We start from the raw sequence: 19,350 nt of genomic DNA, 5'->3' as shown, positions 1-19,350 counted from the left end.
TATCTGTCATAGCCCCAACCTGGGTTTCTACACAAAGTCCACATTGACCCTGACACATAGGGGCTGATTCACTAAGGGTCGAATATCGAGGGTTAATTAACCCTCGATATTCGACTAGGAATTGAAATCCTTCAACTTCGAATATCGAAGTCGAAGGATTTAGCGCAAATACCGCGATCGAACGATTAAATCCATCGAATCGAACAACTCGAAGGATTTAAATCCAACGATCGAAGGAATATCCTTCAATCAAAAAAAGTTAGCCAAGCCTATGGGGACCTTCCCCATAGGCTAACATTGACTTCGGTAGCTTTTAGATGGCGAACTAGGGGGTCGAAGTTTTTTTAAAGAGACAGTACTTCGACTATCAAATGGTCGAATAGTCAAACGATTTTTAGTTCGAATCCTTCGATTCGAAGTCGTAGTCGTAGTCGAAGGTCGAAGTAGCCCATTCGATGGTCGAAGTAACTTCGCAATTCGAAGTTTTTTTACTTCGAATCCTTCACTCGAATTTAGTGAATCGGCCCCATAAAGTCCACATTGTATGTATAAGTATCAGATGTATTGAGCTCAAACTAAATGCATGCTGCATTCAACGCAGTGTCGGACTGGGACACCAGGGGCCCACCCAAAAACCTTACACCAGGGGCCCACTCAGTACTATTATTCTTCCTCTCCTCACTCAACCTCTATTCTCCTAGTCGCTTTTCTTTACATAAAATAACCTATTATTCCATCTATTTAGCCTCTTTGAAATAGGAAATAACCATGAAACAGGCCAAATGTTTAGCAGCATGAGGGGTCACTGACACCTGGACCCACCTGGAGTTTTCCTGGTATCCCGGTGGGCCAGTCCAACACTGATTCAACTAATTTTACATCTATTATTTGATTCTCAAAAGATCTGCTTTCCCCCCAAGTTTTCATAGAAATGATTCATAGAAATGATATACATTATACATATAATGATATATAATGACTATATCCTATCCTGTATAGATGGGGAAACGTCCATGTTTTTTTTTTATATTGTTGCTGCCTATAAGCACAAAGCAATGAAGGGTTGTTCACCTTTAAATTAACTTTTAGGGGCACATTTACTAAGGGTCGAATATCGAGGGTTAATTAACCCTCGATATTCGACCATCCAAGTAAAATCCTTCGACTTCGAATATCGAAGTCGAAGTATTTACCGCATTTAGTTCGATCGAACAATCGAAGGAAAAATCGAACGATTCGAAGGATTTTAATCCATCAATAAAATGATTTTCGTTCGTTTAGAAATTGCTAAGAAAGCTTATGGGGAAGGTCCCCATAGGCTAACATTGGTGCTGGGTAGGTTTTAGTTGGCAAAGTAGGTAGTTGAAGTTTTTTTAAAGAGACAGTACTTCAACTATCGAATAGTCGAACGATTTTTAGTTCGAATCGTTCGATTCAAAGTCGTAGTCAAAGGTCGAAGTAGCCAATTCGATGGTCGAAGTAGCCAAAAAAGACCTTCGAAATTCTAGGTTTTTTTCATTCGAATCCTTCACTCGAGCTTAGTAAATGTGCCCCCATGTATGATGAAGAGAGTGATATTCTGAGACAATTTGCAATTGGTTTTCATTTTTTATTTGTGATTTTTGAGTAACCATGCACTGATTTGAATAAGAGACTGGAATATCAATAGGAGAGGCCTGAATAGGAAGAGGAGTAATAACAAGTAGCAGTAACAATACATTTGTAGCCTTACAGAGCGTTTGTTTTTTAGATGGGGTCAGTGACCCCCATTTGAAAGCTGGAAAAAGGCAGAAGCAGAAGGCGGCAAATAATTCAAAACTATAAAAAAGAAAAAAATTGAAGGCCAGTTGAAAAGTTGCTTAGAATCATAAAATGCTAAACGTTTAATTAAAGGTGAGCCACCCCTTTAACTGTGCAGACATCAGTCTGGTTGCTATGGGTTACTAGGCCAGGAGTGAACATTGTGGCATCATATTGCAAAGATGTGGCAATGTGTCAGGTGCAAAAGAGAGAGAGAGAGAGAGAGAGAGAGAGAGAGAGAGAGAGAGAGGAGACTGCCCTAATTTTTTGCACTTTGCACAGAGAGTTGCACTCTGAATGAAACATGGAACACCCTGAAGTTTAAGCATAATTCATGCAAGCGATGGAGAGCTGGGGCAGTTCACTACTTACCTCTTGGCTGTAGCAGTCAATAAATAAGAGGTTCCCTTGAGCACTATTGTACTCTGCAATGCACCGTGCTACACAGTTTTAATATGATCTAAAATGGAAAGTGGCGCTTGTGCTACCGATCACTTGGGCACTACGCTCTGTAGTCTCTAGAACCTCTGTATCTGTTATTACATTTCCTACTTACGACCCTCTATTTGTGAAGATAAGACTTAAAGGGCATGTAAAGTCTAAAATAGAATAAGGCTAGAAATGCTGTATTTTGTATACTAAATATAAACATGAACTTACTGCACCACAAGCCTAATCAAACAAATGATTTATGCTTTCAAAGTTGGCTACAGGGGGTCACCATCTTGTAACTTTGTTATACATCTTTGCAAGACTAAGACTGTGCACATGCTCAGTGTGGTCTGGGCTGCTTAGGGATCGTCATAAACAAAGCTGCTTAAGTTCTGCATTGCTGGGAAGTAAGGCGGGGGCTCCCCCTGCTGTTCATAAGTATGATTGTTTCCCTGCAGAGCAGTTAGGGACCGTCTGACAATTCCTATCCACAGCAGTAAATGAAGGGACAATTTCACTGCATACAGTCAGGTTTCTTATAAAAACAGTACACATTTTTTAACTAAAGTATATTGGACATAGGTTTCTTTTCCATTAAAGAAAGTAAAAATCTGATTTTTTTTTTTTATACATGCCCTTTAAGATATTTTTGGCCAATTGACCAGTCCTGGCAACTCTAATGTCTCTGTAATATTTACTAGTGTAGCTAGGTATGACATAGGATTTGTAATAATGGTATCGCTCTCTCTCTCTCTCTCTCTCTCTCTCTCTCTCTCTCTCTCTCTCTCTCTCTCTCTATATACATATGTTTGTTGTTTATCTGCAGGCACATGGCTGAAACGATACCACGCTTTTATTGCCTTGGCAATTATCTGGGCCTATGCATCCCTGTGGGCTACGTTGCCATTGGTCGGAGTGGGAAACTATGCTCCAGAGCCCTTTGGCACCACATGCACTTTGGACTGGTGGTTGGCACAGGCATCTGTTAAAGGGCAGATATTTGTAATGTCCATGCTGATCTTCTGCCTCCTTCTTCCCACTGCGGTGATTGTCTTCTCCTACGTGAAGATCATCGCCAAAGTCAAGTCTTCTGCCAAAGAAGTTGCTCACTTTGACACCAGGAACCAAAACAACCACACACTGGAAATAAAACTGACAAAGGTACATACGTGTCCTTTCTATACCTGTCTCTACATTCTGCTCTCTAATTGGGGTCATCTTTTCCTGCATTGACCAAAGGAGCTGAAAGCATCAATTTTATTGCCTAGAAAATATTACACTACCTCAACAGACATTATGGCTGAATAAATCAGTGCATTACAGGCTTCTTTATTGCTGCAGATGCTCCATCCCTTCCAATTAGCAGTTCAAATACATGACAAGGACAGCAGTAAAATCCAGAGATAATCAAGCATTTGTGGAACACCAGTGCTCTAAATAGCTGCCAATTCAACAGACAGTACTAATGTGTGAATCTGTCCCATTTCGCTTTGCCGAAAACTTCATGAAACTCTGAAAAAAATCGTCAGACAGCAAATTTTTTTTTAAATTGCATTGAAACCAATAGGCATTCAAAACATTTTTGAAGCGCAACAATTTTTACTTGCATGACAATTTTTAAACATGCTACTTTTTTGCCCAAATGCATTAAAGTCAATTGGCTTCCAAAAATTTTCTTTCCATGGCGAATTTTTGCAGCAGTTTTGCAGAAAAATGTGCAGATGCGGAAATTTGCCGCGATTCCATGTTTGGTGAATAAATTCACCCATCACTAGCAGACAGTTTAAAGGAATTAAAAGATAAAGTTTTAATTTTATTATAGGATGATCCACCCCTTGTTCCCCAGTACCAACTTTTTAACTCCCACCAAGCTAACCAGTACTCAGTGTAGTAATACTCTATAGTGTACATAACAACTATTCAGCCACAGGTGTCCCCAACCCCCACAAAACATATATATATATATATATATATATATATATAGTCCAAAGGAAAGGTGCATACCAGGAATTTTTAGTTCGTTAAAATTACAGGTTTATTAAATATACATTAAAAGAACCGACCAACGTTTCGGACTGTCTCCAACACCTTTATCAAGACCAAAGGTCTTAGAGACAGACCGAAATGTTGGCTGGTTCTTTTAATGTATATTTAATAAACCTGTAATTTTAACGAACTAAAAATTCCTGGTTTGCACCTTTCCTTTGGACAATGGATAACACAGCCTTCTGAGGTAGCACCCGGGTAGAAAAGTAAATTTGCAACTAAACGATGGAAGGTGTGCGTTAGGACTTCGGATTGTATATACTGTATATATATTCACATTTATGTCCAAGCTGATTTGTGCTTTTCCTTTCCGTCACCAGGTGGCAATGTTGATCTGTGCTGGTTTCCTCATTGCATGGATTCCGTATGCGGTGGTGTCTGTATGGTCGGCATTCGGACAGCCGGACTCTATTCCAATTGAATTTTCCGTGGTACCCACCATGATGGCCAAATCGGCGTCTATGTATAATCCCATAATTTATCAAGTCATTGACTGTAAATCTCCATGTTGTCGAAAGGACAAGTCATTGCAGAAGACTAGGTTTGCAGTTTGTGAATTATATTTCATCTCAGGTTAAACTTTGTTACAACAAAGCTTATTTGCACCTGACCCTGCATTATTTTCTTATGATTGCTTATTTTTCTATTCATTTTTCATCATGCCATTTAGATAAATATCAGGGTTGTTAAAGGGCATGTAAAGTCTAGAATAGAATAAGGCTAGAAATGCTGTATTTTGTATACTAAATATAAACATGAACTTACTGCACCACAAGCCTAATCAAACAAATAATTTATGCTTTCAAAGTTGGCTACAGGGGGTCACCATCTTGTAACTTTGTTATACATCTTTGCAAGACTAAGACTGTGCACATGCTCAGTGTGGTCTGGGCTGCTTAGGGATCATCATAAACAAAACTGCTTGAGTTCTGCATGGCTGGGAAGTAAGGTGGGGGCTCCCCCTGCTGTTCATAAGTATGATTGTTTCCCTGCAGAGCAGTTAGGGACCGTCTGACAATTCCTATCCACAGCAGTAAATTAATTGAGAATTTTACTGCATACAGTCAGGTTTCTTATAAAAACAGTACACATTTTTTAATTAAAGTATATTGGAGATAGGTTTCTTTATCATTAAAGAAAGTAAAAATGAGATTTTATTTTTTGCCTTTAGGAAAGCTACCGAAGCAGTTTATTGCCAATAGATTAGCCAAACTAGTGCAAGCTATAACACTATATTTATTCTGCAGAATGCTTTACCATACCTGAGTAAACAGCTCTAGAAGCTCTCTGTTTGATTAGGATAGCAGCTGCCATATTATCTTGGTGTGACATCACTTCCTGCAAGGAGGGGAGGAGGGAGGGGGAGAGGAGCAAACTGAGCATGCTCAAGCCCCAGCCCTGGAAGTTTAAGCTGAAAACAGGAAGTCTGATACAGAAGCCCATGAATAGTGGTTTCCAAAATATGGGGTTGTCCCCATGTTGGGGGGAGGAAGTATAGCATATTGGGAGGGGGGCTAAGACTGAAAAGCACTTAGGGTGACATCTCAGTAACATGAGATAAATGTGCTTTTTTTCACAGGGTCTATGCAATAAGCACCTGCAGGAAGTCAACAACCGCAGCTCAATGAGAAGCCATGGAAGGCCGGGTGAAGCACAATTATTGTACATGAAGAATCCTGACGGATCGCTCAGCAACAAGAGAAAATGTGTATTTTAAATAAATGTTTATTTTCCTATGTTTGTAAAAAGGAAGTGTTATAATAAAATGTTACATGCTTATTTATATTTTGTTTCATGGACCCAATAAATTGGGTTTGTATGGATGATCAGCTCAGTAGAAGGCTTTCCATGGAGGACCTTGTAAATTTTATATTCAGCAGTTGATTTCTTTCTTTCTAAATTGTCATTATTCTCTGCCTATGACGAGTATTAAAGCAAAATCTTTAAAACAAGCTCTAAGTGCAAATAGTACAGTACCATACCCCATAGTGGTCCTCATTCATGTTGGACAGTCCTGAAGCACATGAACCCCAAAAGGGCAGGGCTTACCAGAAAGTGGATGTGGCATTGAGACGGATGGAAGGTGCATGTCGGAAATAAATTGGGTTAGTATATTGATTTTCAAATGTTGGGGGTCAAAAGTTGCCCAGTTGTTTATCAGTATGACACATCATGAGATAACTAGTAGAGTGTTTGATACGCCATTCTTAATGTGGGTATTGCCTGTAGCTGCCACCTAAGAGGACTGAACTGTCTATTAATTTGGTGAGCCCATGCATGACATACCCTTACCGCATTTGATTCTGTTGGTTATTAGACCTCCACGAAACCCCCAATTACCATCTGTTAACGCAATGCCCATTAATTTGATGGGGCTGAAGAATTCTGTAGTGTGTTTGAGCACAGTGCTGCTTCTGAGCTTTAACACCCCATAGAGTAGTCCAACCCATTCTAAAAATCTGGCACATTGATTGGCTGCTTTGATAAAATGGGTTGATTTTCTAAAACACCTAGGGGCAGATTTACTAAAGGGTCGCCAGTGACGCTTCGCACACATCACACCACTTCACCAGGCGCAAATTCTCTACCACTACGCTAATTCACTAATATGCGAAGTTGCGCCTAACGATGGCATCTTTTCGCTAGCGTTACTTCGGCAGAGCGAAGATGCGCTAGCGTTTGTTTGTATCTAGCAAAAATTGACTAGTGATCTTGAGCTTAGGTCAATTTGTATATGGCAGGTAATTTAAAGGTCTTTACTATAACTGTTGGTGCAAATGCTTGAAGTTACCACTTTTTTATACACATGTCCAGGGAACCTTAATAGTTAATATAATGCCCTACACATGAGCCCACTGTAAAATTAATGTTTTGAAACATCTTGAGAAAACGATTTGCCCAAAAACAGTTCAAGTTGGGACTTTTGCAGGCAATTCCACTTTAAAAAAGGAAAAGTCGCCAGCGTTTTTGGAACTTTAATGAAGTTTCAGCTCACAGGATATGATGTCAGTGACAGAAGAATGAGGAAGATGTTGCTACTTTTTAGCACTTTGCCTGGTCTGACGTAGCCAAGGCAACTGTGGCGAAAGAGGTAACGTTCAGTAAAAGACGCACTTTAGTGAAGTTACAGAGTAAAGATCGTTCGCCAGAGCGAAAAGTTGCCTGGTGATAGAGTATGAATGAACGCTAGCGACAGTCCCATTCGCCAGCAAATTGGCGCCTGCACCTCTTAGCGAATTGGCGATGTCCCTCTGGGTGGCAACGCTGGCGAAAAGTCGCTAGCGTTAGCCACTTGGCCCTTTAGTAAATCTGCCGCTTAGGGGGTTATTTAAACTTTCTTCGAGATTTATTATACTCCGATGCTGCAAAAGCCTGAATCCGAAAATCCGCCATGTCAGACCTGTCGATGCCACGTATAAGTCAATGGGAGATGTCCCTAGCCCAATTGGAAGATATGGTGGTCTGCGCTGAGTTTAGCCTGATAATCTGATAAACTTGGTGTTTTCAAGCAAAAACACAAAAACGAAAAAATTGAGCGAATTGGGAAAAAAGTAAAGATTCAGGTTTTTCGCTCTATTTTATTGGGTTTTTCCCAATCCGATTAATTTGAGTTATCTTGTTAATAAATAAGGCAAAATCATGGATGGAAATTTGGTCGAGCTTTCTTAAAATAAGAGAAAACATTGGATTTTAGTAAATAACCCCCTTAGTAAAACACGTTTCTTCACTGAATTAACTTGACTGTTAACGTGATACTGTTGTTATTCTTGGGGAACCTTAAGCATCCCAGCATTCAAAACTCTACCCCTGTATGTAATCCCTGTATGTAAACCACAACCGGTCTATAATAAACAAAAGACAAATACAATGAGATTATTTTTATATATTTATGTTCTTATATTTTAAACTTGACAATCATGTTGCATTTGCTCCAAAGATAGTGAGATATGAAATAAAAAAATGATATATTTTTCCTATAATAGAATTTGGCACTTCTGTGTATTTTCTTTTAAAAGTTTGGCTATGAAAGTACAGAAAATTCATTTAAATGACAACTATAAGTGGGTGTTCAAAGCTCAGTCTCACATGAATCATTTAAAGGGATATTGCAGACGCTTTGAAAATAATATAATTTTATCTAAAGTAGGGCGGTTTTGAAAAGAAAATCTCTATGTAAAAATGATATCAGATTTTGCTCTTACATGTGGGGAAGAACTTCCTGGGACTCTCTTTGGGAAAAGCAGCAGTCCAGTGTTGCTTTGTGGCAAGGGCTCTAGATATAATCATAGGATCAGAGCAAGAGTTTTACAAAACCACATAACAAGATCAAATGGATATGGAATCCATTAATCGGAAACCCATTATCCAGAAAGCTCAAAATTACGGAATGGCCACCATAGACTCCGTGTTATCCAAAAATTTCAAATTTTTAAAAATTATTTCCTTTTTCTGTGTAATAATAAAACAGTAGCTTGAACGTGATCCCAACTAAGATATAATTAATCCTTATTGGAGGCAAAACCAGCCTATTGGGCTTATTTAATGTTTACATGATTTTCTAGTAGACTTAAGGTATGAAGATCCAAATTACGGAAAGATCCATTACCCCGGAAAGTCCCAGAGCATTCTGGATAACAGGTCCTATACCTGTACGACAAATCTAAAATACTTTGCAGATAAATTAGCTTAGAACGTATATGTGTGTGTATATATATATATATATATATATATATATTTTTTTTATTATTATTTTGATATAAAAAAGTTCACATGCATTTTCTGCAGGAAAAGGGTATTTTACAATATTTTTTGGCAAGGACTTTGGGATACATTTCATGGCCAATACTTTGACAAAAATTAAAAGTGAAAGTTAATTAAACAATATGTTACTACTGATGCTGATTTACAGGATTTTGCCTTGGTCTTATCATCAGTCTCATCAATCTTTTCAATCTATGGGACCTGTTATCCAGAATTCAGTAATTTGGATCTTCATACCTTAAGTCTACTAGAAAATCATGTAAACATTAAATAAACCCAATAGGCTGGTTTTGCTTCTAATAAGGATTAATTATATCTTAGTTGGGATCAAGTACAGGTATGGGATCTGTTATCCAGAATGGTCGGACCTGGGGTCTTGCCAGTAACGGATCTTTCCATAATTTGGATCTTCATACCTTAAGTCTACTAGAAAATCATATAAACACTAAATAAACCCAATAGGCTGGTTTTGCCTCCAATAAGGATTAATTATATCTAAGTTGGGATCAAGTACAAGCTACTGTTTTATTATTACACAGAAAAAGGAAATCATTTTTAAACATTTGGATTATTTGAATAAAATGGAGTCAACGGGAAATGACCTTCCTGTATTTCGGAGCTTTCTGGATAACGGGTTTCCGAATAACGGATCCCACACCTGTATATTTAGCAATTGTGTTCAAACAACTGAAACTTGAGGAACAATAATTTATGAAGAGTTTTGCAAATTTATAGATTCAAAATAATCACCAATTATTACATTTGCTTCATCTTCAAATTAAGGTTGAAATTGATAAATAATTACCAATATTGGTTAAAGTATGTACTTAAATATAACGATCCATTAATAGTGATGGGCGAATTTTTCCCGTTTCGCAGAAAAAATTGCGAATTTACCGCAAAAAGGGGAAAAAATCGGCAAAACGCATTGAAATCAATGGGCGTCAAAATAATTTTAAATAACGTAATTTTCGACGCCAGCGATCATTTTTATACGTGAGCCTTTTTTGTCTAAATTAATTAAAGTCAATGGGCGTCCGAATAATTTTGATGTGCAACAATTTATATACGCACGACTACTGCATTTCGCGGCCAAATTTTTTTGACACAGCGGATTTTTTGACATGTTGGATTTTTCAACTGCGAATTTTCATCGTAGCTTTTCCAATCTATTCACTGCCGGCGAAATGTGGAAATTCACCACAAATACTCGCCTGGTGAATTTATAGACCAATCACTATCCATTAACAATGTGCTTTATCATTGGCTGCTCTATATTCTCCCTGTAAGAAATGACTGGAGTCAGTTCATTCAATATTCACAGTCAGTATCACTATGTTTGTTTTGCATTTGAATTTTTGTTTTCATATAAATATGGCTCAAGTATAGACATAACTCAGATTTATTATTTGAACTTTATGTTTTGAATAAAGGCAATAAATGTCTTGTTGATATGATAATATTACACGGTACATTTGTACATCCATCAGTGAGTTCAGGTAAATAAAATAAAGTTTGGAATGAACTTGTTTATGTAAAGAAACTACAGGGGTAAATATTTATGCTTTTAAATGACAAGATCCATTGAATAATACAGGGATTATCTAATGCCTACGAAATACTTACACCCTCATTATGAGAAATGTATGGTCCCAGTCTTCCTAAATACAATGTATATAAAGCGATTGTTGCTTTGTATGTCGTTAAAACATTAACATAAAAATGTATAATAAAGTCTAACATGTCTGTGTGCGTTTTTAACTTAACATAAAACATGGAACCACAACAGTTGATGGTCAGAAAACCCCAGTTGAAATGGTTCCTACAGAATTGTGCTTAGCATACGGGAACACCTAAAATATAACTTACTGACCTAGTTGTATAATACCTCTCTGTACAGACTATGAGCAAATCCAAGGGGCTGTTCCTGCAGAACTGTGCTTCGTATATAGTAATACTTACCTACACTGATATAGTTAGAGGTATCTCTTTGTACAGACTATAAGCAATCTTGCTGGACTGTTTGTGCTAATGCTGTGCATACGTTTGCCACCTGTCCAGTTTTGACCCAGACAGACCGTTTTTTTAAGGGCTGTTTGGGTCAAAACTGCCTTCCCAGTTTTCCAAATGAGGAAAACCGGGCAAGATTCCCAATGATTGACTCGGCAATTGTGCAATCGCCACATCATAGCCTCGCCCCTGATGCCATGACCCTGCCCCCGTTGTGCACACCCCACCCCCATTACATCACGGCCCCACTCCCTGCACGGAGTTAGACAAGCCAAAAAGTGGCAACCCTATCTGTGCATATGGAGCAATGTTAATTTTAATTACAATTCCTGTACCCCTTCACAATGCCCCCACTTTCCTTTGTCCCCACACATGAAGCCAGGCCAGTCCTCTACCAGCTACTGAACTTAAAGGAGAACCAAACCCTTTTTATTAAAATCCCCAACCCTACATAGACCCCCCTCCCTGCTTCCCCCCAGCCTAGGTGTTACCCCTTGTTGCAGATTCAGGGCACCGAAGTTCAAGGGCGCCATCTTCTTCTCTTCGGTAATCTTTGGGTCTTCTTCCGGAGCTTCGGCAATTTCCGTGGCTTTCGACGCATGCGCAGTTGTTCGGGCCCAGCAGATTGCGCCAATTGCACATGCGCCGACACGCAGATCTCTTCCCAAAGAAAAGAAGATGGTGCCTGTGAACTCTGCTGCACAGAATCTGCACCAAGGGGTAAGTAAAGAGTTAGAGGCATTTATCCAAGGTAACGCCTAGGCTGGGGGGCAGCAGGGGGGGGTCTATGTAGAGTAGGGGATTTTAGTAAAAAGAGTTTAGTTCTCCTTTAAGCACATTCCTTCTTCTTCCTGTATTTATTAGAACATTCCACTGGCAGGAATTTTGAGAATGATACTTCCCTAATACCTTTCAGTTTTGCCCAGGGTTTGGCACCTTTGTTATTGATACCAGTGTGACCCAAGACTCTGTGCTAGGAACAAGGCAGGATCTCGCACACCCAATAGATGACAACAATCTGCCTGGTGCACAATGGTAGAGGTTCAGCAAGCCCCACAGCAAAGTACAGCAAAGGAATTCCAACGGCACACAGGACTGTAAGAAATCTTCTATATTTATTTCAAAGCGGAGTGCGATGCAACGTTTCGGGGAGTAAAACCCCTTTGTCAAGACTCTGTGCCATCTCCAGACAACTAGGCAGTCAACCTGTTCATGGTTATGATGAAAGGCTTCCCTATCCACACTAGGGATGTAGCGAACGTCGGAAAAAAAGTTCGCGAACATATTCGCGAACTTGCGCAAAAATGCGAGCGGTTCGCGAACGGTTCGCGAACCCCATAGACTTCAATGGGAAGGCGAACTTTAACATCTAGAAAAGACATTTCTGGCCAGAAAAATGATTTTAAAGTTGTTTAAAGGGTGCAACGACCTGGACAGTGGCATGCCAGAGGGGGATCAAGGGCAAAAATGTATCTGAAAAATCTGCCTGTGTGTGCTTGGAAGAGATAGTGTAGGGGGAGAGCTGTTAGTGATTTCAGGGACAGATGATAGTAAGCTTGCTGGCTAGTAATCTGCTTGATACTGCTCTGTATTGGAGGGACAGAAGTCTGCAGGGATTTGAGGGACATTTTAGCTTAGGTAGCTTTGCTGGCTAGTAATCTACTGTTCTCTTTAAACAACTGCCATACGTTGACCTTGTAGGCATTGTTTGCCCAGTTTTTTGGACGCAGCCACTGAAGCACAGTTGCCAGAAAAAATATGCCATATAAATGCTGAAAATAGTAATTTTTTTGGTCGCAGCCACTGAAGCACAGTTGCCAGAAAAATTATGCCATATAAATGCTGAAAATATAAATTTTTTTGGTTGCAGCCACTGAAGCACAGAGGCCAGAAAAATTATGCCATATAAATGCTGAAAATATAAATTTTTTTGGTTGCAGCCACTGAAGCACAGAGGCCAGAAAAATTATGCCATATAAATGCAGAAAATATGCATTTTTTTGGTCGCAGCCACTGAAGCACAGTTGCCAGAAAAATTATGCCATATAAATGCAGAAAATATGCATTTTTTTGGACGCAGCCACTGAAGCACAGTTGCCAGAAAAAATATGCCATATAAATGCTGAAAATAGTCATTTTTTGCCATACGTTGACCTTGTAGACATTGTTTGCCCAGTTTTTTTGGTTGCAGCCACTGAAGCACAGAGGCCAGAAAAAATTAAACCAGTAGGGTTTGCACCCTAGTTTGTAACGGTGGCGGAGGGAGGAGGAGGACGCTAAAGGACAGCTGTGTGTGGAGTCATGAGGCTTGAAGAGAAGGACAGCTGCATAGAAGTCAGAACAAGTCTTCCGGCGTGCAGTAACCCTCCGAGATCCACCCCTCATTCATTTTAATAAAGGTCAGGTAATCGACACTTTTGTGACCTAGGCGAGTTCTCTTCTCAGTTACAATCCCTCCTGCTGCCACTGAAGGTCCTTTCTGAGAGCACACTTGAGGCTGGGCAAGACAAGAGGTTCATGGCAAATTGTGACAGCTCTGGCCACAGATCAAGCCTGCGCACCCAGTAGTCCAGGGGTTCATCGCTCCTCAGAGTGTCGATATCTGCAGTTAATGCCAGGTAGTCCGCTACCTGCCGGTCGAGGCGTTCTTTGAGGGTGGATCCAGAAGGGTTGTGGCGCTGCCTTGGACAGAAAAACATTTGCATGTCTGACGTTACAGACTGGCCAAAGGGCTTTGTCCTTGCAGGTGTGCTCGTGGCAGGATTACTGGCACCTCTGCCCCTGGAATGTTGATGAGTTCCTGAAGTGACATCACCCTTAAAAGCATTGTACAACATGTTTTGCAGGCTGGTTTGTAAATGCCGCATCTTTTCGGACTTGTGGTATGTTGGTAACATTTCTGACACTTTATGCTTGTACCGAGGGTCTAGTAGCGTTGCGACCCAGTACAGGTCCTTCTCCTTAAGCCTCTTGATACGGGGGTCCTTCAACAGGCATGACAGCATGAAAGACCCCATTCTCACAAGGTTGGATGCAGAGCTATCCATCTCCGCTTCCTCATTATCAAGGACTGCATCATCCACGGTCTCCTCCCCCCAGCCACGTACAAGACCAGGGGTCCCCAAAAGGTCACCACTAGCCCCCTGGGAAGCCTGCTCCTGTTGGTCCTCCTCCTCCTCCTCCACAAAGCCACCTTCCTCCTCTGACTCCACTTCTGGCACCTCTCCCTGCGTTGCAGCAGGTGCCTGGGTTCGTTCTGGTGATTCCGACCAGAAATCGTGCGCTTCCAGCTCCTCGTCACGCTGGTCTACAGCCTCATCTGTCACTCGTCGCACGGCACGCTCCAGGAAGAAAGCGAAGGGTATTAGGTCGCTGATGGTGCCTTCGGTGCGACTGACCATATTTGTCACCTCTTCAAAAGGTCGCATGAGCCTGCAGGCATCGCGCATAAGCACCCAGTAACGGGGGAAAAAAATCCCCAGCTGTGCAGATCCAGTCCTACCACCCAGTTCAAAAAGGTACTCGTTGACGGCCCTTTGTTGTTGCAGCAGACGTTCCAACATAAGGAGCGTTGAATTCCAGCGAGTCTGGCTGTCAGAAATCAAACGCCTGACTGGCATGTTGTAGCGCTGCTGAATGTCAGCAAGGCGTGCCATGGCTGTGTAGGAACGTCTGAAATGGGCCGACACCTTTCTGGACTGGGTGAGAACGTCCTGGAATCCTGGGTACTTGGAGACAAAACGTTGGACTATTAAATTTAACACATGTGCCATGCAGGGCACATGTGTTAAATTGCCTAGTCTCAACGCTGCCAACAGATTGCTTCCATTGTCACACACCACTTTTCCGATCTGCAGTTGGTGTGGGGTCAGCCACCGATCGGCCTGTGACTGCAGAGATGACAGGAGTACAGATCCGGTATGGTTTTTGCTTTCCAGGCACGTCATCCCCAAGACAGCGTGACAACGGCGTACCTGGCACGTCGAATAGCCTAGGGGGAGCTGGGGGTGCACAGGTGTGGAGGAGGAGAAGGAGGACCCAGCAGCAGAGTAAGAAGAAGAAGAAGACGAGGTAGAGAGCGATGGAGGAGTAGAGGTGGTGGCAGAACCGCGTGCAATCCGTGGCGGTGACACCAACTCCACTGTTGTTGTTGAGCTACCCATTCCCTGCTTCCCAGCCATTACCAAGTTCACCCAGTGGGCAGTGTAGGTGACATACCTGCCCTGACCATGCTTGGAGGACCATGCGTCAGTAGTCATATGGACCTTTGGCCCAACACTAAGTGACAGAGATGCGGTAACTTGGCTCTGCACATGTTGGTACAGGTGTGGTATTCCCTTTTTAGAAAAAAAATTGCGGCTGGGTACCTTCCACTGCGGTGTCCCAATTGCTACAAATTTGCGGAAGGCCTCAGAGTCCACCAGCTGGTATGGTAAAGCTGGCGGGCTAAGAGTGCAGACAAGCCAGCTGTCAGACGCCGGGCAAGGGGGTGACAGTCAGACATTGGCTTCTTACGCTCAAACATGGCCTTCACAGAAACTTGGCTGGTGGCAGATGACTGGGAATGGGAACAGGTGGTCAAGGTGGAAGGCGGAGTGGAGGGTGGTTCAGACGGGTCAAGGAGAGCAGAGGTAGAGCAGTAAGATGCTGGACCAGAAGGAGTGTGGCTTTTAGTTTGCCTGTTGCCTTTGAGGTGTTGCTCCCAAAGTGCTTTGTGCTTGCCGCTCATGTGCCTTCGCATAGAAGTTGTACCTATGTGGCTGTTGGGCTTACCAAGGCTCAGTTTCTGACTGCACTCATTGCAAATTACAATGCTTTTGTCAGAGGCACACACATTAAAAAAATCCCACACTGCTGACTTTTTGGAAGTGTGCGATCTGGCGGTAACAGTAGAAGTTGGCGGAGTTGGCGGTATTGGCGGCAATGGCGGGTGCGTTGGCCGGCTGAACACAGGTGCCGATACATGTTGTTGCCCTGCTGATCCCTGCGGGCTGTCCTCCCTGCTTCTTCTAAGTCTTATTCTCCTACTGCCTCTCTGACTCTCCGTCTCTCCATCTGAACTACCCTCCTCTTGCTCTCTTCTACTAGGCACCCACAAAACATCAATCTCCTCATCATCATTCTCCTCAGATGCATCAATTTCTTCTGACACATCACAGAAGGAAGCAGCAGCGGGGACCTCCTCCTCATCACTCATTATGTCCATCTCTATCGTGTTCTCTGCCAGAATTAAATCTGGTGTAAGGTCCTCATCTCCTTCATCTTCTTCTGGCAATAATGGTTGCGCATTACTCAGTTCAAGAAACTCATTGGAAAATAACTCCTCTGACCCCAGTGAAGAAGGGGCACCGGTGGTGGAGGAAGTGTTACGTGGGGTGGCCATAGCAGTGGAGGATGAGGAGGATGTTGTGGTAAAGTTAGAAACGGTAGAGGATGGGGTGTGCTGTGTAAGCCAGTCAACTACCTCTTCAGCATTTTGGGAGTTCAGGGTCATTGGCTTTTTAAAACTGGGAAATTTGCTAGGGCCACAGGATTGCATAGCAGCACGGCCCCTAGCACGGCCTCTGCGTGGCGGCCTGCCTTTGCCTGGCATTATTTTTAAAAAAACAACAACAACAACAAAAACTCAGTTGGTTTTTCTGGAAACGATAATACACACAGCTAGATGGCGGGTTGAAGAAAACAGTGTGCAAATAATGCCTACAAGGTCAACGTATACACTACTACAGCGGTGGATACGGATTACGTAAAATATATGAATGCTGCTTGAAAAAAAGTAACTCAAGTGGTTTTTCTAGAGACGATAATATTATCAATATTTAGACAAAATGTGAACAAGCTCACACAGCTCGATGGCGGGTTGAAGAAAACACTGTGCAAATAATGCCTACAAGGCCAACGTATACACTACTACAGCGGTGGATACGGATTACGTAAAATATATGAATGCTGCTTGAAAAAAGTGACTCCGGTGTTTTTTCTGGAGACGGTAATATTATGGATATTTAGACAGAATGGGAACAAGGTCACACAGCTCGATGGCGGGTTGAAGAAAACAGTGTGCAAATAATGCCTACAAGGCCAACGTATACACTACTACAGCGGTGGATACGGATTACGTAAAATATATGAATGCTGCTTGAAAAAAGTGACTCCGGTGTTTTTTCTGGAGACGGTAATATTATGGATATTTAGACAGAATGGGAACAAGGTCACACAGCTCGATGGCGGGTTGAAGAAAACAGTGTGCAAATAATGCCTACAAGGCCAACGTATACACTACTACAGCGGTGGATACGGATTACGTAAAATATATGAATGCTGCTTGAAAAAAGTGACTCCGGTGTTTTTTCTGGAGACGGTAATATTATGGATATTTAGACAGAATGGGAACAAGGTCACACAGCTCGATGGCGGGTTGAAGAAAACAGTGTGCAAATAATGCCTACAAGGCCAACGTATACACTACTACAGCGGTGGATACGGATTACGTAAAATATATTATGGCTGCTTGAAAAAAGTGACTCCGGTGTTTTTTCTGGAGACGGTAATATTATGGATATTTAGACAGAATGTGAACAAGGTCACACAGCTCGATGGCGGGTTGAAGAAAACAGTGTGCAAATAATGCCTACAGGGCAAATAATGCCTAAAAGGTCAACTTATACACTACTACAGCGGTAGTAAAATAAAAAAAAGTAAAATAAAAAAAAATGAATATTAAAAAAAAAAATTAAAGTTGGTGCTGCTGAACTACTAGGAGCAGCAGATTAGCACACCAGTCCCACTCCCCAACACTGCTAGACTAATAGCACTGGGCTCTTATAGTAGTAGTAGTAGTAGTAGTAGTAAAACAACAAAAAAATAAATAAAAGCAGTCCTTACAAGGACTACTGTTATTGCAGCAGTCAGCAGATGAGATCAGAAGCAGGACAGCTGCCCACTGCAGCTACATACAGAGCACTGCAGTAGAAGGTAGATTACTAGCCAGCAAAGCTACCTAAGCTTAAATGTCCCTCAAACCCCTGCAGACTTCTGTCCCTCCAATAACAGAGCAGTATCAAAACGATTACTAGCCAGCAAACTTTCAACTGTCCCTGAAATCACTAACAGGCAGCAGCTCTCTCCCTACACTATCTCTTCAGCACACACAGGCAGAGTGAAAAAACGCTGCAGGGCTTCGGTTTTTATAGGGAAGGGGAGTGGTCCAGGGGAGAGCTTCCTGATTGGCTGCCATGTACCTGCTGGTCTGGGGTGAGAGGGCAAAAAAAAGCGCCAACAATGGCGAACCCAAAATGGCGAACGTCGCGCGACGTTCGCGAACTTCCGGCGAGCGCGAACACCCGATGTTCGCGCGAACAAGTTCGCCGGCGAACAGTTCGCGACATCTCTAATCCACACTCCTTCTACTGGAATCCCCCTACTACAACAGATAAACAATGATTTCCCTCTCTACTTGAGGAGCATTGGCCTCACAAACATGAATCATGAACTTGAGTGTCCTTTTGCCATGAGTAATTATGCCAATTTATCAAGAGCAACTATTTTGTTTTGCCACCATTTTTTCCAAAAGTAATTTTGCCAGGTCCAGGCTGAGGAAATATCTTTAAAAGGTTGCAGCAGCCCCAATAACTCTAAATCACATGCTCCATGCTGATAACCCACGTACATCATTGCTTTAATCCCTTTAATTCCCCAAATGTTATTTCCCATTACAACTGTATGGTAACACTGTGCATCATCACTTATATGTTGACCTAACTATATAATTATATTGCCCTCTGACTGATACAGGAGTGTTTGCCTCTTTGTAACCATTTAAACCAGGGGTGCTCAAGACGTCGATCACGTTAACGTTTCTGGTAGACCGCAGAATAAATAGTTGCACATTAAAAGAAATAGCCGCGCATAAAATAAAAAGTCGCTCGTAAAGAAAAAGTCACTTGCCCATAGAATTCAATGCATAAATAATTGTGTGTTAAAAAAAAAAAGTCGCCATCCTGTGACTTGTTAAGGTAGATCTCATGATGGCGTCAGGTGACAAGGGCACCCCTGATTTAAACAATAGACTGATGTAATGTATTTGCATGGAGATATTTCAGCACATTATTTTGGAAAGGGGTAGTTACAATACAAAAACCTATCTGACGTTTTAACATGAACAAAGAGGAATTCCACGTTTTACTAAGTATAATTCTGCTAGCCCTGGTCACATTGAATTCCACCTCACCCTGTATTCTAGAATAGGCTGGATGCCAGGTCCCTATTGGGATTTTGGGGTACTGGTCAGAGTGGGGGACA

At 41.7% G+C, this 19,350-nt stretch overlaps 1 protein-coding gene across 1 annotated transcript in view; it reads left to right on the top strand.

Annotated features, from left to right (window-relative positions):
* opn5.L (opsin 5 L homeolog) overlaps positions 1 to 6,056 on the top strand; it is a 43,809-nt gene extending 37,753 nt beyond the window's left edge. The window contains 3 exon segments of the mRNA NM_001195593.1: positions 3,059 to 3,393; positions 4,599 to 4,819; positions 5,858 to 6,056. Of these exon segments, the coding sequence (NP_001182522.1) occupies positions 3,059 to 3,393; positions 4,599 to 4,819; positions 5,858 to 5,906 (605 nt within the window). The 3' untranslated portion in view covers positions 5,907 to 6,056.
* Positions 6,057 to 19,350: the final 13,294 nt, after the last annotated feature.

This window comes from Xenopus laevis, chromosome 5L (assembly GCF_017654675.1).
Source record: "Xenopus laevis strain J_2021 chromosome 5L, Xenopus_laevis_v10.1, whole genome shotgun sequence".
In the NCBI taxonomy this organism is placed as follows: domain Eukaryota; kingdom Metazoa; phylum Chordata; class Amphibia; order Anura; family Pipidae; genus Xenopus; species Xenopus laevis.
Note: the sequence above shows the minus strand (reverse complement) of the source record. Positions and strands in the feature narration are given on the sequence as shown.